Source organism: Ananas comosus, linkage group 14 (assembly GCF_001540865.1).
Source record: "Ananas comosus cultivar F153 linkage group 14, ASM154086v1, whole genome shotgun sequence".
Taxonomy (NCBI): Eukaryota; Viridiplantae; Streptophyta; class Magnoliopsida; order Poales; family Bromeliaceae; genus Ananas; species Ananas comosus.
Window position 1 is genome coordinate 3,205,151 of NC_033634.1, and position 20,556 is coordinate 3,225,706.

General features: G+C 36.5%; 4 protein-coding genes across 16 annotated transcripts; 2 read left to right on the forward strand and 2 right to left on the reverse strand.

The window, feature by feature from the left end:
- Positions 2,711-6,727, forward strand: LOC109720674 (superoxide dismutase [Cu-Zn]-like). 7 transcript variants are annotated; one of them, XM_020247933.1, is made up of 9 exons: positions 2,711-2,854; positions 3,786-3,876; positions 3,994-4,095; positions 4,214-4,309; positions 4,997-5,028; positions 5,108-5,183; positions 5,577-5,630; positions 6,101-6,119; positions 6,524-6,727. In XM_020247933.1, exons 2-9 carry the CDS (start codon positions 3,801-3,803, stop codon positions 6,567-6,569), a joined length of 501 nt encoding a protein of 166 aa, XP_020103522.1. In that variant the 5' UTR covers positions 2,711-2,854; positions 3,786-3,800; the 3' UTR covers positions 6,570-6,727. The 7 variants fall into 7 exon arrangements, 4 of the variants coding, with proteins under 4 accessions (XP_020103522.1, XP_020103521.1, XP_020103520.1 ...); XR_002219031.1 differs by having other exon boundaries at positions 2,735-2,854; positions 6,101-6,255; XR_002219032.1 differs by having other exon boundaries at positions 2,735-2,854; positions 6,101-6,234.
- LOC109719953 (nascent polypeptide-associated complex subunit alpha-like protein 1) lies at positions 7,648-11,620 on the forward strand. The gene is made up of 4 exons (XM_020246813.1): positions 7,648-7,839; positions 10,400-10,484; positions 10,666-10,796; positions 11,055-11,620. Exons 1-4 carry the CDS (start codon positions 7,780-7,782, stop codon positions 11,388-11,390), a joined length of 612 nt encoding a protein of 203 aa, XP_020102402.1. The 5' UTR covers positions 7,648-7,779; the 3' UTR covers positions 11,391-11,620.
- LOC109719950 (probable E3 ubiquitin-protein ligase RHC1A) lies at positions 14,018-16,231 on the reverse strand. Of its 6 annotated transcripts, none has more exons than XM_020246809.1 (3): positions 16,119-16,181; positions 15,869-15,920; positions 14,018-15,240 (listed from the first exon to the last, which is right to left on the reverse strand). In XM_020246809.1, the coding sequence occupies exon 3, from the start codon at positions 15,167-15,169 to the stop codon at positions 14,351-14,353; it is 819 nt and encodes a 272-aa protein (XP_020102398.1). In that variant the 5' UTR covers positions 15,170-15,240; positions 15,869-15,920; positions 16,119-16,181; the 3' UTR covers positions 14,018-14,350. The 6 variants fall into 6 exon arrangements, with proteins under 6 accessions (XP_020102398.1, XP_020102397.1, XP_020102395.1 ...); XM_020246808.1 differs by lacking the exon at positions 15,869-15,920 and adding an exon at positions 15,366-15,447 and having other exon boundaries at positions 16,119-16,180; XM_020246806.1 differs by lacking the exons at positions 15,869-15,920; positions 16,119-16,181 and adding exons at positions 15,366-15,447; positions 15,921-16,112.
- Positions 16,757-19,683, reverse strand: LOC109719952 (elongation factor 1-beta). 2 transcript variants are annotated; one of them, XM_020246812.1, is made up of 6 exons: positions 19,482-19,683; positions 19,151-19,267; positions 18,456-18,537; positions 17,835-17,949; positions 17,552-17,665; positions 16,757-17,156 (listed from the first exon to the last, which is right to left on the reverse strand). In XM_020246812.1, exons 1-6 carry the CDS (start codon positions 19,565-19,567, stop codon positions 16,993-16,995), a joined length of 678 nt encoding a protein of 225 aa, XP_020102401.1. In that variant the 5' UTR covers positions 19,568-19,683; the 3' UTR covers positions 16,757-16,992. The 2 variants fall into 2 exon arrangements, with proteins under 2 accessions (XP_020102401.1, XP_020102399.1); XM_020246810.1 differs by having other exon boundaries at positions 17,835-17,952.

Below are 20,556 nucleotides of genomic sequence, written 5' to 3' on the forward strand. Positions count from 1 at the left end.
AGGAAATAACATAAAAAAAATAAAATAAAATTTGATTTTTAGACGGTTTAAATGGCATAGATCATATTTAATTATGCCGTCTATTTGGAAACTCTATTATAAAAAATATTGTATTTTTTCTAACTATTGAACTTGCACAAAAATACTGGAAATTAGTGGAGTGATATTAAGAACCAAAAGAAAACTTTTTCCAAAATCAAGCAAATACTCTTCACCAATGACACACAAAAATATCAATGTCTAAATTTACACCCCTTTTTAGAGTGTATATGAGTAGAATTTCTCAATTTCAAATCAGTTTTCAAGAGTTTTAGTATATTTTTACAAGATTAAGATTATAGAATATTGGCTAAAAGGGTCGGGTTTGAGATCTTATGTGAACTTAGGGACTTTTTGAAAGCAGAAAGTTAGAAAGTGAGAAATTTGTGAATTTCACGAACTCAACTTCACCCCTCACCTCACCGAAGTCAAAATGTTAATCTCTCTATAATCGTGAGCGGGAGTTTCGATGATCTTGCGACTTCAGAGTTGAAAGAGCTACTGATCCTCATCGTTTTGTCAGAGCCACGAATTCAACTTTCGAAATCCTAAAAAACAAACAGGAGCTTAAATTTGGGATTTGTGTGGCTTACATCAGGATTAATATGAGAGTTAAATACTAATGTACCCTTCCTAAGTTTAAAAATAAATAATATATTTCTTCAAATTTTAAATAAATATGTATATTCCTTTAAACTTGTAATACGAAAATACCATTCTGATTAAGTTTTTGTCCATTTTTTTAAATCCTTCTTGGTTTTTTTTTTTTTTTTTTTTTTTTTTTTTTTTTTTTTTTTCTCTTTTCGTGCAATCTTTCATCTTAGCTTCCAATCTGATCTACTAAAAAAAATGACCCTAATCGAGAGGAGTATCTCTTACCAAATTTCTATTTTTTCTCTTTTCATTCAATTTTAAATTACTCTATATCAAGAAAAGAGGAGTAATTGGCTTATTTGAAAAGAAAATGAAACTGATTTAGTAGGCGGAAAATAAAAAACAAAAGAGAAAGAAGAGAGGAAACTAAAGAATTTAATGAAAATTGAGAAAAATTTAATTGGAGATATTACAAATTTAGAGAGAAATACAAATTAATTCAAAATTTGTAAAATATTTTTAAACTTTAAAGGAGTACACAATTATTTAACCCTTAATATAATACTAGTGTAGTGATTCGCACATTGTGACGAATAAATACTGTTGAAAAAAATTACAAAAATAAAATACCAATAAAATACAAAAATAGCATACAAAGATCATATTATAAATAAAAAAAAAGCTAAATTACGATTAAAAAATTAATAATTCAAAAGTAATCAACCGTGTTAAAAAAAAATTACATATCATGAAAAACTTTGCTTTTCTAAGCTTTCACAATAAAATCATCAAATAAAAATGGTATAACAATTATGACATGTTAAAAGAGTATCAAACTACAGGGGTCTGGCTACTATACTATTATTAGTACGATCACCCTCGTACTCATAAGTTATTTTCGATGATAGAGCTTCCGAATCGACGATCCACACCGTTAAATGTTATTTACAGCATTTAAAACTTCTAGAAATCAAATTTTATAATTTTTCGACATCATTTACCGTACGATCAAGAGGTCACAAATTTGACAATTTTTAACGGCCGGTATGGGATACTTGCTAGTTTAACGGTGTAAAAGAATCAGAATTTGTTAAATTTTTGATAGAAAATTCTATTCACTACATAGATAAAGATCAATAAATCCGATCTTGAATTGAAGGATCTGATCATCCTTTTTTAGGACGTCGTTCGATTTTGACCGTTCATTTTATGCCCACTTGATGGACTTTATTATGATTTCGAAAATTTACGAAATTTATTTTCTAGAAGTTTTAAATATTCTAGATCATATTTAACAGAGTGGATCGTCGATTCGGAAGCTCCATCATTGAAAACAATTTATGAGTACGAGGGCTCCAATACTCATAATAGTATAGTAGCCATGGCCCAAACTACAATAGTCAATCAAAAATCTATCGTTGTGGCCATGACCCCTACTATGCATTATTTCTAAATTAGAAAATAGATCGATCCCTAAATAGAGAAATCCATTGAGAAAGGGCTTTTGGAAACAGGTAGGGGATTTAGGTTATCACAACGTCGAAAGATGGAAGACAGAAAGTGGTGAAGAAGAGAGTAAGAGAGTGCTATAGATGATAGCTTTGAATTTCATTAAGAATGTGCTAGGATAATGGATTACAAAGAGAGGGGATGAGAAAAAAAAATAATGAAATGCAAAGAGAGGATGGAAAAGAGGGCCCCCTCCCCCCAATATTAAGGGGATGATGCCACATAAGATTTTAATCAAAAAAATTCATATATGTTAATAGAATAGATTAATAAATATAGATATTTTGAAAGGTCTGTGAATCCACATGAAACTGGACCTATGCTGGAAAAAATTCTAGAATGCATCGACTATATTGATGATGTGGCGTCTCAAATCAATCAAATATTTTTTTTTTAGATTATTCATCACATCATGATTATAAAAAATATTTTTATTATTTTTTTTAATAATGAGATATATGGTTGACTTGTTATTGATGATGCCGTGTAAGTGTCACAAAGTAGACTTCCTCCCACCACGCTGGACTGTGACGTTGAAAATTAAACCGGGCCGGATCCAAGCCCGGTTCTGGCCCGGCCCGGTCGGGTCCCGATCACAGTGAGCGGTAGAGAACGAGTGGTGGTTCATCTCCGAAGCATCGCGAGCGCTCACCGCGAACTCTTCTTCTTCGACCCTCCTCTCCGCTTCTTCTCCACGAAGGGGTCGCCTGAGGTAAAAGCTTAGGGTTTCTGAGCCCTCCTCTCTATCACCTCTTCTTTGTTTTTTGTAAAATTTGTTGAGATTTTGTTCCTTTGATATGCTCTATAGGATCAGATCGAAGATTAGGTTCCAATATTTCATGTTAATTTTGGTTTAGAAAGGTGTTTGTGTCTTTTATTGCTATTGAATCATGAGGTATAGAGATGGGATTTTTTCGTATTGGGTTTTTGGATGAAGTGTATGTGTAGCCCCTGAATCGATCGTGATAATATTTTGACATGGTCCCTGTAATTTTCACTCGAATGCTTTAGTCTACGCTGCCTTTTAGTCTTATTTTGAAAAAAAGATATGAAATTAGTGTATCATTTTACAAATGGAGGTAAATTTCTCATTTTGTAAATAAAAAAGAAGCAAATTTTTTTTTTTAAGTCGGAGATTAAGGGACTAAAGTGCAAGATATGTGAAATTTCAAGGACTAATGTATTTAGAAAAGTAAGATATTCTATGAATGCAGTTTCTAAATAGTTTTGTTTGTATGCATTCCTTTCAGAATTAGTGCCTGAGTGGAAATTATTTCCCTCTTTTTTGAATAAATGGTTGAGATAACTTGCCTGTATTTCTGCGACTCGGTCAGTATTCGACACTAACTAGTTAAGGTTTTCTAAACTTGGCTTTACTTTTTCTTTTTTTTTTTTCTTTTTTTTTTTTTTTTTTTTTTTTTTGTTTATTGCTCAGTACGATGAAGTTGGAGAATTGAGTATTCAACCAGCCTTATTTAGTCTTTGTTTGGTCGAAGTCGTCATCTTTGTTTCCAAAGATGAGAGAGCTAGTTGTATATATTTCTCGTCCTATATGTAGTAGTCCTTATTGTTTATGATTAGCTTTGCTTGTTTTTTTTTCTCATGTTTTCTACTTTTCATAGCCCTATTCTGTTCATTTATAGATCACAAAAAAAAAAATGGTGAATGCCGTCGCTGTTCTGGGTAGCAACGAGGGTGTCAAAGGCACAATCTACTTCACCCAGGAAGGAGATGGTAGATATAATACCCAATCTCAAGTTCATTTTCATTGTACTATTTACAAAATTTGACATAGATGATTGCTTCATATGCCACTTTGTTTTTCTCTTTCCCCTTGTTTCATTGATTTAGGTCCAACAACTGTGACTGGGAGCATATCCGGCCTCAAACCGGGGCTTCATGGCTTCCATGTCCATGCACTTGGTGACACTACCAACGGCTGCATGTCAACCGGTAATTATCTTTACTATCGACACGTCAATCGTATCAGAGTAGAAGTCATTAGTTGAAATTATAATATTTCTGAATCTTGACGTTTCTTTCTTTTTTCTCTTTTTCCCCCCTGATGCAGGGCCACATTTCAATCCTGCTGGGAAGGAACATGGGGCGCCCGAAGATGAGCACCGCCATGCTGGTGATCTCGGAAATGTGACTGCTGGCGAGGATGGTAATGCAGCTACTGTTCTAATACTAATTAAAAAAAAAAAAAAAAGCGGTGCATGCAACAGCTTATGCAGGTGGTCACTTGACTTCACAGGACATACCTTAGCCACTTAAAGTCTAGGTGCCACTGTAGACTACCTGAGCAATTACTGCTATGTATCTTAGGTAGACGTGAGTAGGTTAAACATGGCATATGGCTAATTACCTGATTAAGAATTGATACAATCAACTATAAAATCTTGTTTTTATGATTAGTTTGTGCTTAGAATATTGCCCCGTACTAAAAAATTTGGTGTATTCTTACTATGCTACCATACTATAATAGAGTTAATTGGGACCTCAGATGTATCCTATTGTTTCATTTTCTTGATTTTTATTAGCTCTCCAATTTTTATTTGGTGTGTACATTCTTTGTCTTCTACTTCATTTCACAAGTATATTAAATGCAACCTACACTTGCCGCATGTAAAATTGCTCATGCATCTGGTCATTGCCAAGAACTATGCAGTATGTTGATTGCTTGCATGCCTTTGCCGGTGCCTTTGTTAATATTGTTCATGAGGCCATAAATCACACCTAAGGAACTGCCACTCTATTTTTGTTTTCTTTCTTTGTTCTACTCGCATCTGCCATCCTTGTAATCTTCCGCTGTTAACAGCAGTTCTGATATTGGCATATTTTCAAATGTCAGGCACGGCTACTTTCACTATAGTGGACAACCAGGTGAGTAATTATTAATTTTCCTGTCATCTTATTCTTCTGAAGCTCTTCGAAATTCTCCGGTTTGATTTTCTCATTGCAGATTCCACTTACTGGACAAAATTCGATCATCGGGAGAGCTGTCGTTGTTCATGCTGATCCTGATGATCTCGGAAAGGGTAATCTCTATTAGTTTAATTTTTTTCTGTGAATTCTTTCAGCTTATTCTCGTGGGAACTGATTTAGTTTTGTCAGATTGATTTCAGTATAACCTTTTAGAAGCTTACAAAGTTATATTACATTATTTTAAAATTCCGATAATGTAAACCAGACTAGTAGGTGGTCCATTATCCACGCTCATACTTTTGTGATCATCCTAATGTTCTTCCATTGTGCGCTGCACGTGGATAGTGAGAAAAAGCAAGAGGACAAAGTGTCAACTTTTTATGTTGTTGTATATGGTACTTTAAGTGATCGTTCTAAATGCAGTCTTTTACATTCTGTCTATTGCTATAATTAGAAACAAAACTATGCATCCTTCAAATTTAACCTGTCGTGCTCTGTTGTTTTAGGTGGACATGAGCTTAGCAAGACCACTGGAAATGCTGGCGGAAGAGTTGCTTGTGGTGGGCTCCTTGTTTCCTTTGCTACATGTTTATCTTTCCTGAAATTTCAACAAATTGCCATTTGCGATTTGGACCCTGAAATTTTACTTAAACAGCGTACTCCCAGAACATAGCACCTATTATCTTGCGGTGTTGTGCCTGGGTGAAGTATCTGTCGGCTATTTCTTGTATCTGCTAGAAATTGAGCATATGGCGTATAAAGAGACTATTGATGGACTCAAAAAAAAAAAAAAAGGTGAAACATAGAGATGGGATTGCAAGGAAGTAGGAATTTTTAAGGTGTAAGATTTAACTGAAATAGTTGGGCACCAAGTTACAATTATTTGAAGCATCTCATTTACCTCTTTTACATCACAGGATAGGTTCTATATTTTCTGTCGTGCTATTACACTTTGTATAATTCTGCTTCTCACATTTGCATCCTTGAATTTAACTTTGCTAATCTTTTAAACTTTTATATGAATTTCCAGGCATTATTGGACTTCAGGGGTAGGCCCAGCTCCTACAATACATTGACGAGAAGTAAATGGGGGAAAAGATTTCTCTTGTACTTGGAACTCTCTTTGAAGTTTCCCTTTAGCTTTGTGCTGGAACCATTAGATACGTAATATTTCAGTTAGAAACCGTGAGCCTAATGAGTTTGTAATTGCTGCTTGTGTTTTATCTTTAACATACTCTTTTACTAAGACATAAATAATTAAATTCTATCCTGGTTTAATGTTGTTCCTCTGATTTAATAACCTTGATTTTCGCTTTATGAGCTGCTGAATCGAATAGAGTAGAGCTATTTGAAGAAGCACTGTAACTTCAAAATCTTTTCTCGTGTAAAAAAATTTATGTACGAGCCAAACATTTGTCCTACTAACTTTCCCCCCTTCATATGAACTTTCCAGGCACTCTTCGAGCGCAGGGATCGGCGCGGCTCGTGCCAGATACTGAAGAGAGTAAAGCTAAGAACAACAACCTTCTTATACTCTGGAACTATCATTGTTGGAAAACTAAGGCATATGCTTGAGTTGAGTGAGGATCATAATCTTGTGCTATATCTGTATACATACTATTTTTCCCTAATAAATTTGTTTCTTGCTCAGCTTTCATTCTTGTGCTGTTATTCCCTAGGCCCATTTTCACTCTATCAGAAAGAATTTCTTTTTTTTTTTTTTTTTTTTTTTTGATGCTGTTCGGATAAAGTTGTTTGGAGAAGTATTTGTAGTTTTTGTACTTATCTTAAAATTAATTCAAACTGCTTTCTTCTTAAAATGAAAAGTAAAATTTTCAATTTGGAGCTGTGCGTGATTGTATCATTGCGAGGGCCATATTTTTCACTAACAAAACAATCCATTGAAGCCCACTCACTATTTATTTCACTCTGATTAGAGTTAAATTATTTATTTTCTGTGCATAGTAAATATGATTCTGTTAGTAGAACAAGAATTTTTCTTTGGACTCAAAATTTTATTTTAGCTTTTTGTTATAGTAATGTTTGTTTCCCAAAAAATTGTGAAATTTTTTTTTTGAAAAAAGCTTATTTTTTATTTTTTATTTTTTCAAATAAAAGATTTGGAAGAGGAAAAGAATACTTTTTATAAAATTAAAATATGTTCTTTTACAATCAACGGGCGAAAAATATTATTTAAGCCAAAAAATTATTTTCTAAGAATATTTTTCAAGAACTAAATACTCCCAAAGCATTTTTTTTTTCCTTTTTTAGAGATATCGATCCTTGAAAATTACTTAAATTTTGACCGAATTGATAAACTCGGAACAATCCAAAACTGAAAAATCGAAAATTAAAATAAATCCGAAATTCGAATATAATCCGAGGCCCGAAACCCAAAAAACCGAGACGAAAAGCGAACCAAGAATCGAGGACCAAAAGTGACTCGAACTCAGCATGACCCGACCCGAACCCGAACCCGGCCCAACCAGCTTACTACATAAACGTACGTGTCGAAGGGTATTTCCGTAATTTCGGCCTCGGCTCTTGGGTTATATAAACCCTCAACCCTCGCCGTCGCTCTCGGTCACCATTTTGGGGCTTAGGGTTTTATCCGTTCTCTAGGGTTCCTTCTCCATTTCCCTTCTCCCTTTCCTCTCCTCTGCGGCGACTCTCTTCTAGGGTTTTATAGATCCCATCGATCCCATCGCCATGACGGCCCAGACGCAGGAGGAGCTCCTTGCTGCCCACCTCGAGCAGCAGAAGATCGATGTGAGCTCTCTCTCTCTCTCTCTCTCTCTCTCTCTCTCTCTCTCTCATGATATCCTGGTTGTTCTGAAACTGATATTGATGGGGTTGAATTGATCGGTATGTTGTAGAAAGTTAGAGTTTTGGAGTACCAAGAGGAGATTTTATCTCTCCTTATTGATCTGATCGGTTGTTGTCAAAAGTTTAGGTTTTTGGAGCATTAAGAGGAGATTTTACCTCTTTACTGAATCGATCGTTATGTTGTCGAAAGATAAGTTTATTGGAGTATTAAGAGGAGATTTTACCTCTTTACTGATTTGATTGGCATGTTGTCGAAAGTTTAGATTTTTGGTGAATTAAGAGTTGATTTACCTCTTTATTGATCGTTTGAGGATTTTTCATTAGGAAATGTTTGTTAAGAGATGTTGTATTTGGTGATTTAAAGGGATCGCATGCAGATCTAGAGGAGCCCGTAGGTTTTGATTGTTATTGCATTAGCAATGACATAAAAGATCCTTTTTTTTTAATTGGTTTAGGTTGTGTCGATGGTGCTTTTGTGTGGTTGCTGGGAAGCATATATTTCATGTTGAGTTTCTTTGTTTTGGTCGAGGCTTACCAAAAGAGAAAGTAAAAAAAAAAAGGGTTGAGAAGTATCTTTGTGTCATACAAAGCTTCATGCAGTAATCCCAGTTAAATTGTTTGGAGTACTTACTTTATATGATCTTTGTCCTTTTTTAATAAAAAAGTAAAGATCTCAATGTACAATATATGATCAATTGTGAGCAAGGTTCATTGTCATGGCTGAGCAGTTAAAGGCTTTACGGGGATGTATTGGAATAGGAGAATTCTTGTACTTAAGATAGTTTGTTGGCGCAATTACAACACAGAGAAGCATATGTTGTTAGACTGGGTTAAATTATGGTCTATTTGAGGCTAATTTGAGTTGGCTAAGTTGGGTTGGATGTTTGGTTGTCTTTATGCTTGATGATCAATAATCAGTTGTCTACATTCTATGTGGTTAATGGGATGTTTCTGAAATGCTCAATATCTCTTAAATTTTGCTTCTTTCTCAAAATGGAAAGAAATGATAATCCTATGTAAACCTTTTTAGACACTGTAGACTGTCTAGATGTGATTGTTTAAGATGATTAAGTTTGCTGACTTATCGTACCTGAATTGAACTTCTACTGAATATAACTCCTTGGTGGTTAGGATTTTGGGAAGAAGATCCCTACATGGAAGATTTCATGTAAGAAAAAACTAATTTATGGAAGCTCCATGAACAAATTCTGTCATTTGTTTGCCCAAAGTAATTGGTGTATTTAGACGAATTTTTGAAAAAAAAAATTATGGTTTTTGCTTGTGGGCTTTTATCAAATTTGTGAGAGTGAATGATTGTGTTTCCTTTTTAGGGTTTTTTCAGTTTATCATGTTTTCTTTTGGCTTCTCTGAGTAAGATTGTGTTTCCGTTTTTGGGTTTTTCAGTTTATCATCTTTTCATTTGGCTTCTCTGAGTTCACCATCTCTCTGGTTCTTTCTTTTTCTCCATTTGATCTTTTCTTCACTTGACTAGACACTCAAAATGATTAGTCAGCTGATGGCCTCTTTTGTTGGGGCTCGTTTTAAGTGTTGGCTACTGCTAGCACACGGCAGATACAATGCAATCTGCACGAGCCTTGCTGATTGATTCTTCGTGAGTATTTATATGAAATATCATTCAGCAACATGTCATTTGGTCATTATCTTCGATTTTTGTCCATTTAATTTCTTGAACTCTGTTGTGTGATTCAATTGGCATTTTGTTGCTAGCTTTTCGGCAAGAGTTGAACTAGGTCCCACAAAGTTATCAAATTCGGTTGAAACTGGATCATGGACTATTGCAGTTCCCAACCACAATTTAATCGGTCCATATAGGTGGGAAGGTCCCTCCTCCCTCCTAATTTTAACATGTGGAGGTTTTTAACCGAACAGGTCTTAGGGGCTGTTGGCAAATGTTGGTTGGGTACCTTCTTGCCTTTATCTGTCCAATTAAATGGTCATTAGCATGTGTAACTGGTATTCATTAGCATGTGTAACTGGTATTAAGTGACTCTGGTGCTACATATTTTCATCAACTTATGCACAGAAGCTAAAACAAGACTTGGTTGGTAGACATATGCAAATGTGTAATACTAGTTGTAGTAAGAAATTCGATGTGTGAGGAATGCTGAGTAGAGCTATGTGCTCTTTCGTTTTATAAGGTAAGTGCAATGTTAGCGAAGGTTTTGCCATAAGTTTCTAATTATTAGCATAACTAAGCAAATATGAACTCAGTAGGGCGATGTTCTCTATTTTTTTTATATAAATAAAAGATGAAGTTTGATATATTCTAACGTTTATTAACCAACATTTTTCTTTTCTTGTGTGCTGTCAAGCTGTTAACATGTGATGGCTTTAGTATGTCCTTCATTTCACTTTCTGGAAATATAGTAGTTGTTTTCACTGCTCAAATTGTCTTGTTCATTTGAATATGGGTGATTTGCTGATCTCAGCTGATTTCCAAACTGGCTTAGCCAGAAAATAATATTTTTTGGACACTTTGCAGACTGAAGAGCCTGTTGTTGAAGACGATGATGAAGATGATGATGATGATGAGGACGATGATGACAAAGATGAGGAGGATGCTGAGGGTGTGTTGATGTTTTCTTTCCTCTTCTTTAATCTCTTTTAAATCTCTTTCAATTCATGATAAACCCAATCACAGTTATTAGGCAACTAGTAATGCACATATCAAAAGATGCTGATTTATTTAGGCATCGTTTTGCATCATTGCTTCTCTTTTTTGTGTTACAAATTTGCTTCTATTTGCAGGGCAAGCTGGTGATGCTAGCGGAAGATCAAAACAAAGCAGAAGCGAGAAAAAGAGCCGCAAGGCCATGCTGAAGCTCGGCATGAAACCCATTCCAGGTGTCAGCCGTGTCACTGTCAAGAAGAGCAAGAATGTGAGCTCTCTATCACTATTTTTTCTCTCATAATTTGTTTTCCAGTTTGGAATATTCACATACAAGTCCCTGGAAAAAATCTGAAATTTCATATATGCACCTAAAAACTTAAAAAGAGTGTAAGTTCCAATATCGGAATGTATATAGGATTTTTCAGAGTTAAATATATCTGTTATTGATGATTTTAGATGCATTAGCCCTTTTTTTCTGATTTGTCAAATTCCCACATATAACTAAAGCTTTATTTTGGGCGCACAGATACTATTCGTCATCTCAAAGCCGGACGTCTTCAAGAGCCCTGCCTCAGACACTTACGTAATATTTGGCGAGGCGAAGATTGAGGACTTGAGCTCTCAGCTGCAGACACAGGCCGCCGAACAATTCAAGGCGCCCGACCTCAGCCACGTAGTCTCGAAGCCCGAGGCCTCTGCCATGGCTCAGGATGAGAACGAGGAGGTGGATGAGACCGGGGTCGAGCCCAAGGACATCGAGCTCGTCATGACCCAGGCTGGGGTCACTAGGGCCAAGGCCGTCAGAGCGCTCGTAGCGGCCGACGGTGACATTGTCACCGCCATTATGGAGCTCACCAATTAAGTGCTTTTGTAAGACTCGTTCTAAAAATAGTTATTTATTTTCCGGAGGCGTTCATGCTCGTGCTTGTTTCGATGGAATCAATGTAAGAGTTTTTTTTTTTTTTTTGTGTGTTTTTCGCATGCTTGTTGTTGAACCTTCACAACTTTTCGCCCATGCTGGCGGTTATGCTGACAATTTAAGATGTGCGAATTCCATATGTTTAATGTTGGGGTTTTAGGTTTACTTCATATCAATATGAAGAAAAGATTTTGTTTTCGTTACATCACGACTTTTTTCTGAGCTAGGGCAGCAATGGTATGGCCGTTGGTGAGGGCGGCGGTGCTTCTCTGATGGCAGTTTTTATCATCATTTCGTAACATTAAAGAAGGAAAGATTGGAAGTGTTTTAAAATTTTTTTCAAATTTTTTAAAAGTTTTAGATACCGTATTCCAAAATAGGTCATGTTTGTCGGAGAGTAGTAAACCGCCTTTTTGGGTTTTCATTTCGCATATGGTTGTTTTGTTAAGCTTCTTAGGTAGTGGATATTGTGTTGTCATTTATTCGCAAGTAATGCTATACTTGTAACTAAACAAAGTTGAAATTCAACTATTGAGTTATGCTTGTAACTAAATTAAGTTGAAATTCAACTATTGAGTTAATGGAGTTTGTAAAATATTGTGCGATCTGTTTATAAGCAAAGCATTTTCTTTATTCACTACCATGGTTAAGGCTTAGTTTGGTATTGAGGCCATTAGATAAAATGGAATTGAAAAAAAAACATATAGGAATATTCTTCTGCGTTTTTCAGTGGAACCGCAGAAAATATATCGTAACCGACTCATTGCGATATGCGGAACGCAATATTACGACTCATTGCGATATGCATACTTTCTCACCGCACGTGACGCAATCCCCGCAATCCCAAACGAAACTTCGCAATTCCGAACGAAAAGAAACCTTGGTTGAAGTTGACTTTTTGGATTATGCTTTAATCGGAGTTGGGAGGGAGAAATCCCTGAGACGTTGCGGTTTGCTCATAGGTTTTATGAAGTGAAACAATATCCCTAGTCACGGTTTTATACAAATTACGAACAACTACAGCACAACAATCAATGTTAATGCGAATCCAACAAATAGTGGGACAACCCTGCTGTTTCACTTGTACCGTAAGCAAGAATTTCGACAAGCGTCTGTTTCACTTGTACCATAAGCAAGAATTTTCAAAAGCCTAAAATTGCGTGTATTTTTAGACCAACGAAAAAGTAATAAAATCAATAAAAGCATATTACACCGTGTACGATCATCATAAGAGTAGATTAGATGATCATAAGAGGAGATTAGAGAGTTGCCGTATCGTAACGAACATTGCACCACCAACTAATATTTTCATGAATTACGGTACGTGTCAGCCCGAGCACACAACAATTAAGTTACGCACTGATTTCTGCACGATAAAACTAAGGGGAAAAGAAAAAAATACTAAGATTTGTCTTTGATGTGTCAATGAAGTACAAAATCAAAATAACGGCGTACGCCGCTGATTTGTTCACAAGAGAGCATCCCCAAAGAACTGCCAGTGCATTAATAACATATTGAGAGGCACAGAAGGATACCCAAAGAACTGCCAGTTCATTAATAACATCTTGAGAGGCACGGAAGCATACCCATAACATATATTCAGATCAAAAATGCGGCGACATGTCGGAAGTGATCAACTTATTTGATTTGAGTTTTCATTAAAGAGAATGTCAAAAAGAAGGGTTTCTAACAGTGAGAACACAAATTACCTTACGAATCATCGACACCACTCAAGCAATGTTTAAGAATTGCGAGACACTAATTCAAATGAGCTCATCGTAGATTTAGCAGCTGTACAACTACGACCGTAGAATACATTTCCATTTCTTTGTTTGCATGAACATGTAAAAGCACTGCATTAGAACTTTATAAAATAGAACTGCATTGACTAGTCCTCATTCCGCAATAGCAAAGTAAGATTTCTAGGGTTAAGTGTCATGGCAATTTTATTGTATGTTCAAAGTGAATAACACATGATTGCCAACTACATAACATGATTACCATAGAAGTAGATATATAGGAGAAGCACTGATCATAAGGGTTCTGCAGATCGATTCCCAGGTTCCAGAAAAAGTCTGAATAAATTAAGAATCTTCAAGTCCAACTATGTAGCTTAAATAAATGCAAACAAATTATCACAGGCAATACTTGAACTGCTTTAATACCTAAAAGGCCCATCCTACACTCAAATTATCAATAAGTACAATCATTATTCAGCAAGTAGAGTAAGCACACCATTGGTTGGAAGAAAGCACAAAGATGGACAAGACATACAACTTTGAAAATATATGCACTCACAAGAACTGCAGAATAGCACAACTACAATAATCGCTAAACACAATTGCTATTCAGCATGTAGAATAGCACAACATTGTAAGTTAGAAGAAAGCATAAAGATGAACATAAGCACTCACTAGAACTGTAGAATAGCACTTGTATGATGTTCTTAGTCTTTTAAGACATCCAAATTTTCAAGGAACCTTGCAGAAAAATTACCACAAAGAACCCCAAATGGCTACATTTGAAGTTCGATAAGGAAATGAGCGAGAAGAATCTGCCATCGACTAGTGTAATTATAATAAACGTCACAAAGTCTAATAATATAAAAGGATATAACCTTGAATACATTTTTTGATACCTCTGTCTGTTCATAATTGACATTGATAGGAAAAAGCATATAAACAAGCAGCTTTCGATTGTTTTAGCTACTACCAAGACGTGCGCAAACTTCCTTGCCACCCAGCTTAACTAGTAAAAATGTGGCTGAAATGGAAACTTAACAGATAAGCAACTAAACTCAAAATATATGAATATGTAACTTCTAGCAATCAACAGGCCATATGAAAGTAACCCATAAAGTTCTTATATTCACTGGAAGCAGCATAACAAACACAGATACCAGCCTAATGAGAATTAGAGCTAGAACTTGATGAACGAAAAGGCCAAAGAAACGAGAACGGATTCCTTCTCCTCTGCCGCTCATTGCTTCTCCCATCGCTGCCCGAACTCTGACGACTCGATCTCGACCTCGAACAACCAACTGCCGATCCCTGCGGCGGCAACACAAAGCGGCATACTGGGCACGAGTTATGCTGCTCCAACCATGGAACTATGCAATCTGAATGATACAAATGCAGGCAGGGCATCTCTCTTGCCTCCGAACCCAACTCAAACTTTTCCTTACATACAGGACAGTGTGAATCCCCATTCAGATGTCTCTGGTTGATCTTAATAGTCGGCATCGCGGTGATAGATGACTGTGAAGCAGGCGGCGGGCCACGATTGTCATGCTGACTCAACTGGTCGATCAATTCTGATACGTTGGCCCGCTGCAGCCCAACACCGTTGCGGCCATTGAAGAAGAAATCGAAGCCATTGGCATCCGATATGTGGGCAGGGATTTGGCCACGGAAGAGCAACCATGGGCCTGGTCCAAACTCCATCTCTATGTCGGAGAAGATACTCGGCCGGCCTCGGATATCGACTTCCCGATTCCTTCCCACCATCCCTGGCCTCATCATGGCGGATAGGGCCTCCACTACGCCAAAGCGAGGGTCCCTGTGGAAGTCAGGATCGATGAAGTGGGTCATCATTAGGGAGTCCACATCATCAAGCTCGAGCACGAAGCCATTGTCGCAGTTGGGGCAGACCATGTAGCGACCTCGAGGGCGGACTCTCTGGCGGCACTGGAAGCACCAATGGGACCTGCTACTACTCGACATTCCCCGCGATTTTGTTTATTGCGGAAGTTCAAATAGATTGAGAAACCAAGATGATGGACATAAACGAGATTCTGCAACAAGAAATCAGATCCATGTCATTACAAAAAGAGTGTTGCCTAGGAAGTTCGCTTGGCGGCAAAAAAAAAAAAAACGCATTCGGATTGAATCGTTTGGTATCCTTGCCACTTTCTTATACTTTTAAATGAAGTGTATGGGTGGACAGTGGAGAGTCTGCAATCTATACATCTAAAAGGTTTTCTACGCGACATCCAGCCAGACTGCATAGAAAGCTAGCCAATGATTAGTGATTACAAGAGTAAAAAAGTGCACTTGCCGTCGCAACCAACCACATAAAAATTTTTAATTTACACCGACCGTATCGAGCACAGTTGGCTAAAGACTTAATGATTGATACCTAAGGTTCCAAATTAGAAGTCTAATTGCTTCATATTTTCAGCAGAGTTTATTTGTTAAAAAAATGAGCGAAGCATGAATTCTCTAAAAATAAATGAATAAATAAAAATAAAAATAAGAGACTTTTTTCCCCTAAATTTTTTTTTTTTACTTTTTTTTTTTTAAATCGCGCAACACGTAACACATATTGGCATAGCCTAATCAGTCGAGCTACAAACGCAAAAATGGCATAAAAAATTTATTAACACACTAAGAGGATAATCGATACGATCGCTACAAAAAAACCTGTTTATGCAGCATCAAATTAGAGATATAAATTTAGATCTTCATCACCAACCTGATAAGCAATCGAAAGAACAGAAAGGATTACCCAATTATCATAAATCATGAACAAATCAAATAAATTTCGAAATAGATCTAATCGATGTGCACACTAATTCTTCCGATTTAATTCCTCAATAAGGATTACAACGAATCATTAAGAAGAGAATTAAAACAAAAGGAGGGAGAGAGAGAGATTGAATTAGGAGATAACCTTTTCTGAGGAGGGGGGGTGGGGGGAGAAATGGAGGAGATAACGGAGAAACCGAGGAAGAGGAAAAGGGATCGAGAAAAAGAGAGGCGACACCTCGATATGGGGGTTGACGCGGATGGGACCCACCTCGTCCTGCTGCATCGTCCGCCGTTGGTTGGTTCGCGCGTTTGAATGGACGGCTGTGACTGACGCTGAGGAATAACCAATTGGGGGAGTCCGGTTCTTCATCAGCTTGCGACCGGTTCGGTTGGTCCGGTCCGGTCCGGTCCGGTTCAACCTCGAGGACGAATAATGTTTCACGCAAGTTATTAATTATTCTTCTGCAGAGCGCCTCATTATACCAAATTTCATTCATCAGAAAAAATTTTAATCATAAAAATTTTTTAAAACTAATTTTTTAAGAAACTTAAACAACACATAGTTAGATTTTAATGTGTAGGATTATTAATAGAACATAATGCTTGAACAGCATCCAATTCCACAAAATTTAAAGCTTAAAATTTAAAATTTAAAATTTAAAAACAGTACATGTTTCAAATTAGAGCTCTGGGCAAGCGCCTCGTTTCATCTTTCCTGCAGAGCAGAGAAATTTCAGAAATGTCAAAATATGAAAATTCATGATTCAAAGTAAGTCCACGTTCAGACACAAGTCACTTAAATTTAATTAAATTAAACACTAAAAACACATTCCAGGAACTCGAAACAAACCACAAAAATACACAGAAAATCCTTAATGGCGTCCGTTAATCCCCCATCTCGCAATAGCTGAAACTCAGATGTCAATGTTCCTTTCTAAGGAAATGCCGTTTTACGGGGAGGCGAGGGGAAAAGGGAAAGCAACAAAGGAAAAGAACAAAGACCATAACAGGATCTTTCAGATTTTGTTGAAGGCGACAATGTCGCAGCTCTGAATATACTCGTTGCACGGCTCGACCGTGAGATGCTCCTCGATGAGGCTGTCGACCGAAACGAGGTCATCAACAATGGTCATCATGATCTGCAGCTTCTTAATACCATAACCCACAGGCACAAGCTTTGCTGCACCACAAAAAAGGGAAGGAAAAAAATCAATATATGAGAAAAATAGTTCTGTTTGCAGCTTTTCTATCAAAGTTGAGCCAGAAAAAGTTAGGGAGTCTTTAGTCATATACATCAATGCAAAAATTTACACATTATGTTTCTATCCCTCTGAAGTCTATATTTTAAAGAGACATTTCAAAGGTTAATATTGCGGCCGGTCTCACTTGGTCAACAAGCAGAAGGGAGCGATGAATGGATCATTTCCAGGTTTAAAAGGAAAAATATATACTAGTATCAACTTTATAAGGATAAAAATGTATATATACTAGTTAAAGGTGTAACACAACTTTAGTTTTATTTAAATTAGTTATCCGTTAGGATAAAAAAAAAGGGAGGTAAGAAAAACAACTCACATGCTCCCCATAAAAGGCCTGGCATTTCAATGCTGCGAACAGCCTCCTCCAACTTCTTCATGTCGGTCTCATCATCCCAAGGCTTGACATCAAGAAGGACAGATGATTTTCCGCCTAAGAATGGATTTCTTAAATTAGTATCTACTAAAAACTTTCAACAAGCTTTGCATAGCCAATGGAGTTAGAAAATTATTATGTCCCGAGTAAAAAAAATAAAACTGAAGCCAAGATTTGCTTGATAAAAAGCTGAGGATACTAAAAGTATAGTTCCAAGAGAGCTTACTTTCCTTCTTCTTGGAAGATGCTTTCGCAGCCGCCTCCCGCTCCTCCGCTGCTTTCTTTTCCTCCTCAGTCTCATCTCCAAAGAGATCCAAATCATCATCATCATCGTCTGCAGCCTTCTGTGTGCACATGAAGAAAGAATCCTTTAGTTGAAAACGAAGCTACAGAAAATGAGTACTCAGATGAACGCATAGTATAAATCCAAAAACGGCTTATTTTGAGTACTCGAACCTCGTAGATAAAAGGAGTTTCTAGCCTAAGGAAAACACCCAAAACCATAAAAAACAGTTTCATATATCTTGTTGGTCCTTTGAGAGAGAGAGGTGCAGCTTGCAATCGAATTCGAATGAGGAAGGGATTCATTCTGGGTTTGATTGATTCAAACTTCCTAAACAATTACTAAGCCATTCAGGAGACAGGGAGCTCTCAGATGATTGATAAAAATAGCAATTACCATATTTTTACAAGACGCTTCCCAAACTATCTGATTAAGAAGTGTTATTCACAAAGAAAGAAACCAAGAATGAAATAGTATAGTTTATGTCCATACAATCAAGAATGCAAGAGAGAAAAAAAAAAGAAAAAGAAGCAACCGAATAAAAAAAGGAGTAGAATGGAATACCTTCGCGGGCTCGGCAGCTGGTGCAGGTGCTGAGGCAGCAGCTTGGCCTGAGATCTTCACTCCAAGTGCTTTGCCAGGGAATCTGAGACATCCAGAATTGACCATATAAAAATGAAACCAAATAGAAAATTTGAATTGGAAATAAATAAATAAGCAACTGAACAAAACTCTTAAATATGGCAACCAACATTTCTAGAGCAACAAGAATTCTACAAAAGTAAAGAAACAACTTCTCTCAAATCATCAAAAAAAATATAAAATCTCGTTTCATCTTAAAGTCTTCAAGACGTGACATAACCTTAAGAAAAGGTCAAAATATTTACAGTTTACAAACATCTTCTTTCAATGGCGATTTAACAGCCCACTGTTGTAGGACTTAGGAGTTGGACCTTAATCGATGAATACCTCATCTAATTTGACTTTGAGTAACTGATTTAATTTGTGGACATAGACATAATAAGCAAGAACAAAACATCTCATCAATTAAGTAGCCAGCTTATATTTTTATCTAGATTCCTCAAAGAAAATTCTGAATTACACATCTATTATTTCTTCAGTTTAATAGTAACACTACCAAAATGCAATATATATATATATAGCTTCAGACCAAAGTAGTGAATGAATCTTAAAATCCTGAAAAAAAAAACTGTTTGATTCAGATTTATATAGCATTACAACTGCATATAAGAACAAACCTTGACGCGAGAACAGCAGAAACACTCTCATACCACCGGGACGCATTCGGGAATGACTCTCCAGGCTTCGCCGACACTGCGGCAAACACTTTGACATCATCTTTGCTGATCACATCTCTGATAAAGAACAATAACCACCATAACACATCAATAAAGCATAAAAAGGACAAATTTTTATCACAATTAAACGTGAAATTCTCCACGAAGCACACGAATCAACTAAAACTCAGATTTTTCTACTTTTCTAAGCACGAAAACAAAGTAAATAGGAGATCGACGGGGTTAGATCAAATCGAAATCGGAGGATTACAACAGTGATGGGGTTACTTACCCGGAGACGAAGCTCTTTCCGGAGAGGAACTCGTCGAGGGTTCTGAGGCCCGATTCGGTGTGGAGATCGGAGAAGGAGATCGCCATTGGATCCGTAGCGCGATGGGGCGAGGCGGTAGAGGATTCGGGGGATTCGGGGAAACGTGAACGGCGCCAAAACCCTAACCCTAGACGATAGAGAGAGGGGCAAAAAGGAGCGCATAAAAGGGTTTATATAGGTGGGATCTCTGTAGCTATGAAACGATTAAGGGAATATTCCTAACAAGGCCCAAAAAACAAAAAAGAAAAAATTGAAAATGTATACAGAGTCCCTGCACTTTTCTAATAATAATTATTGTTTTAACTATTATTTAGTCAATAAATGTAACGACCCAGCCCACTAGCAACAATAACTCGTTGGGCCCAACAACCAGCCCAAAATGCTTAAGCCCAGTTATTATTACTAGTGTCTAAGTCTCATATAAACCCAATAACAACCCATTTCCATCCGATGTGGGACTATTGGGGTGTCACAATAAAAAATTAATAGCCTTAAAACTGTACTTAACCCGATATTTTTATTTATTTAATTAACTATGAATTTTTTGAACTTATTTGAAATGATGACAAAGAGTAGAATAGCGAGAGAGGATAAAAGATCATTAAGAAATGAGTCTTTTATAATTTAGCTTTAAATTTTAGTACAGATATCAAAATTTTTCATACAGTCGTTGTATTAATCATGTATCTCCCTGTTTAAATATTCAAGTGAGAGATTATTTTATTTCAGGAAGGTTGTTTACAAGAAAAGGTTAAATTATCACGTCTACTTTGTTTTAAAATGTTCCATCATATTTTGTTTGAAACTGTTTGAAGCTCGAAAAATAGTTTGATTGACATGAAACTAGTGGATAAAGAATTAATTACACGATATAAAACTTTAGTTGATTCACATGCGCAATCTAAGGCAACAATATAAATTAAATTTACCAACACGTCAACAATAATGCTACGGGGAAGTAGACAAACATATCTGAAATTAAACTTGAATCCAAATTCAAATTTCGCATTCTACTTAGGCTTATTAAGAAAGATCC

Excerpts from the sequence above, each read along its gene's own strand:
- LOC109720674 (XM_020247933.1), top strand. The coding sequence starts at position 3,801 with ATGGTGAATGCCGTCGCTGTTCTGGGTAGCAACGAGGGTGTCAAAGGC. Across the intron at positions 3,877-3,993 it reads CTTCACCCAGGAAGGAGATG|GTCCAACAACTGTGACTGGG; the intron begins GTAGATATAATA and ends TCATTGATTTAG. Across the intron at positions 4,310-4,996 it reads TGTGACTGCTGGCGAGGATG|GCACGGCTACTTTCACTATA; the intron begins GTAATGCAGCTA and ends TTCAAATGTCAG.
- LOC109719953 (XM_020246813.1), top strand. The coding sequence starts at position 7,780 with ATGACGGCCCAGACGCAGGAGGAGCTCCTTGCTGCCCACCTCGAGCAG. Across the intron at positions 7,840-10,399 it reads TCGAGCAGCAGAAGATCGAT|ACTGAAGAGCCTGTTGTTGA; the intron begins GTGAGCTCTCTC and ends GACACTTTGCAG. Across the intron at positions 10,485-10,665 it reads AGATGAGGAGGATGCTGAGG|GGCAAGCTGGTGATGCTAGC; the intron begins GTGTGTTGATGT and ends TTCTATTTGCAG.
- LOC109719950 (XM_020246804.1), bottom strand. The coding sequence starts at position 15,169 with ATGTCGAGTAGTAGCAGGTCCCATTGGTGCTTCCAGTGCCGCCAGAGA.
- LOC109719952 (XM_020246810.1), bottom strand. The coding sequence starts at position 19,567 with ATGGCGATCTCCTTCTCCGATCTCCACACCGAATCGGGCCTCAGAACC. Across the intron at positions 19,268-19,481 it reads GGAAAGAGCTTCGTCTCCGG|AGATGTGATCAGCAAAGATG; the intron begins GTAAGTAACCCC and ends GTTCTTTATCAG. Across the intron at positions 17,953-18,455 it reads CAGCTGCCGAGCCCGCGAAG|AAGGCTGCAGACGATGATGA; the intron begins GTATTCCATTCT and ends ATGTGCACACAG.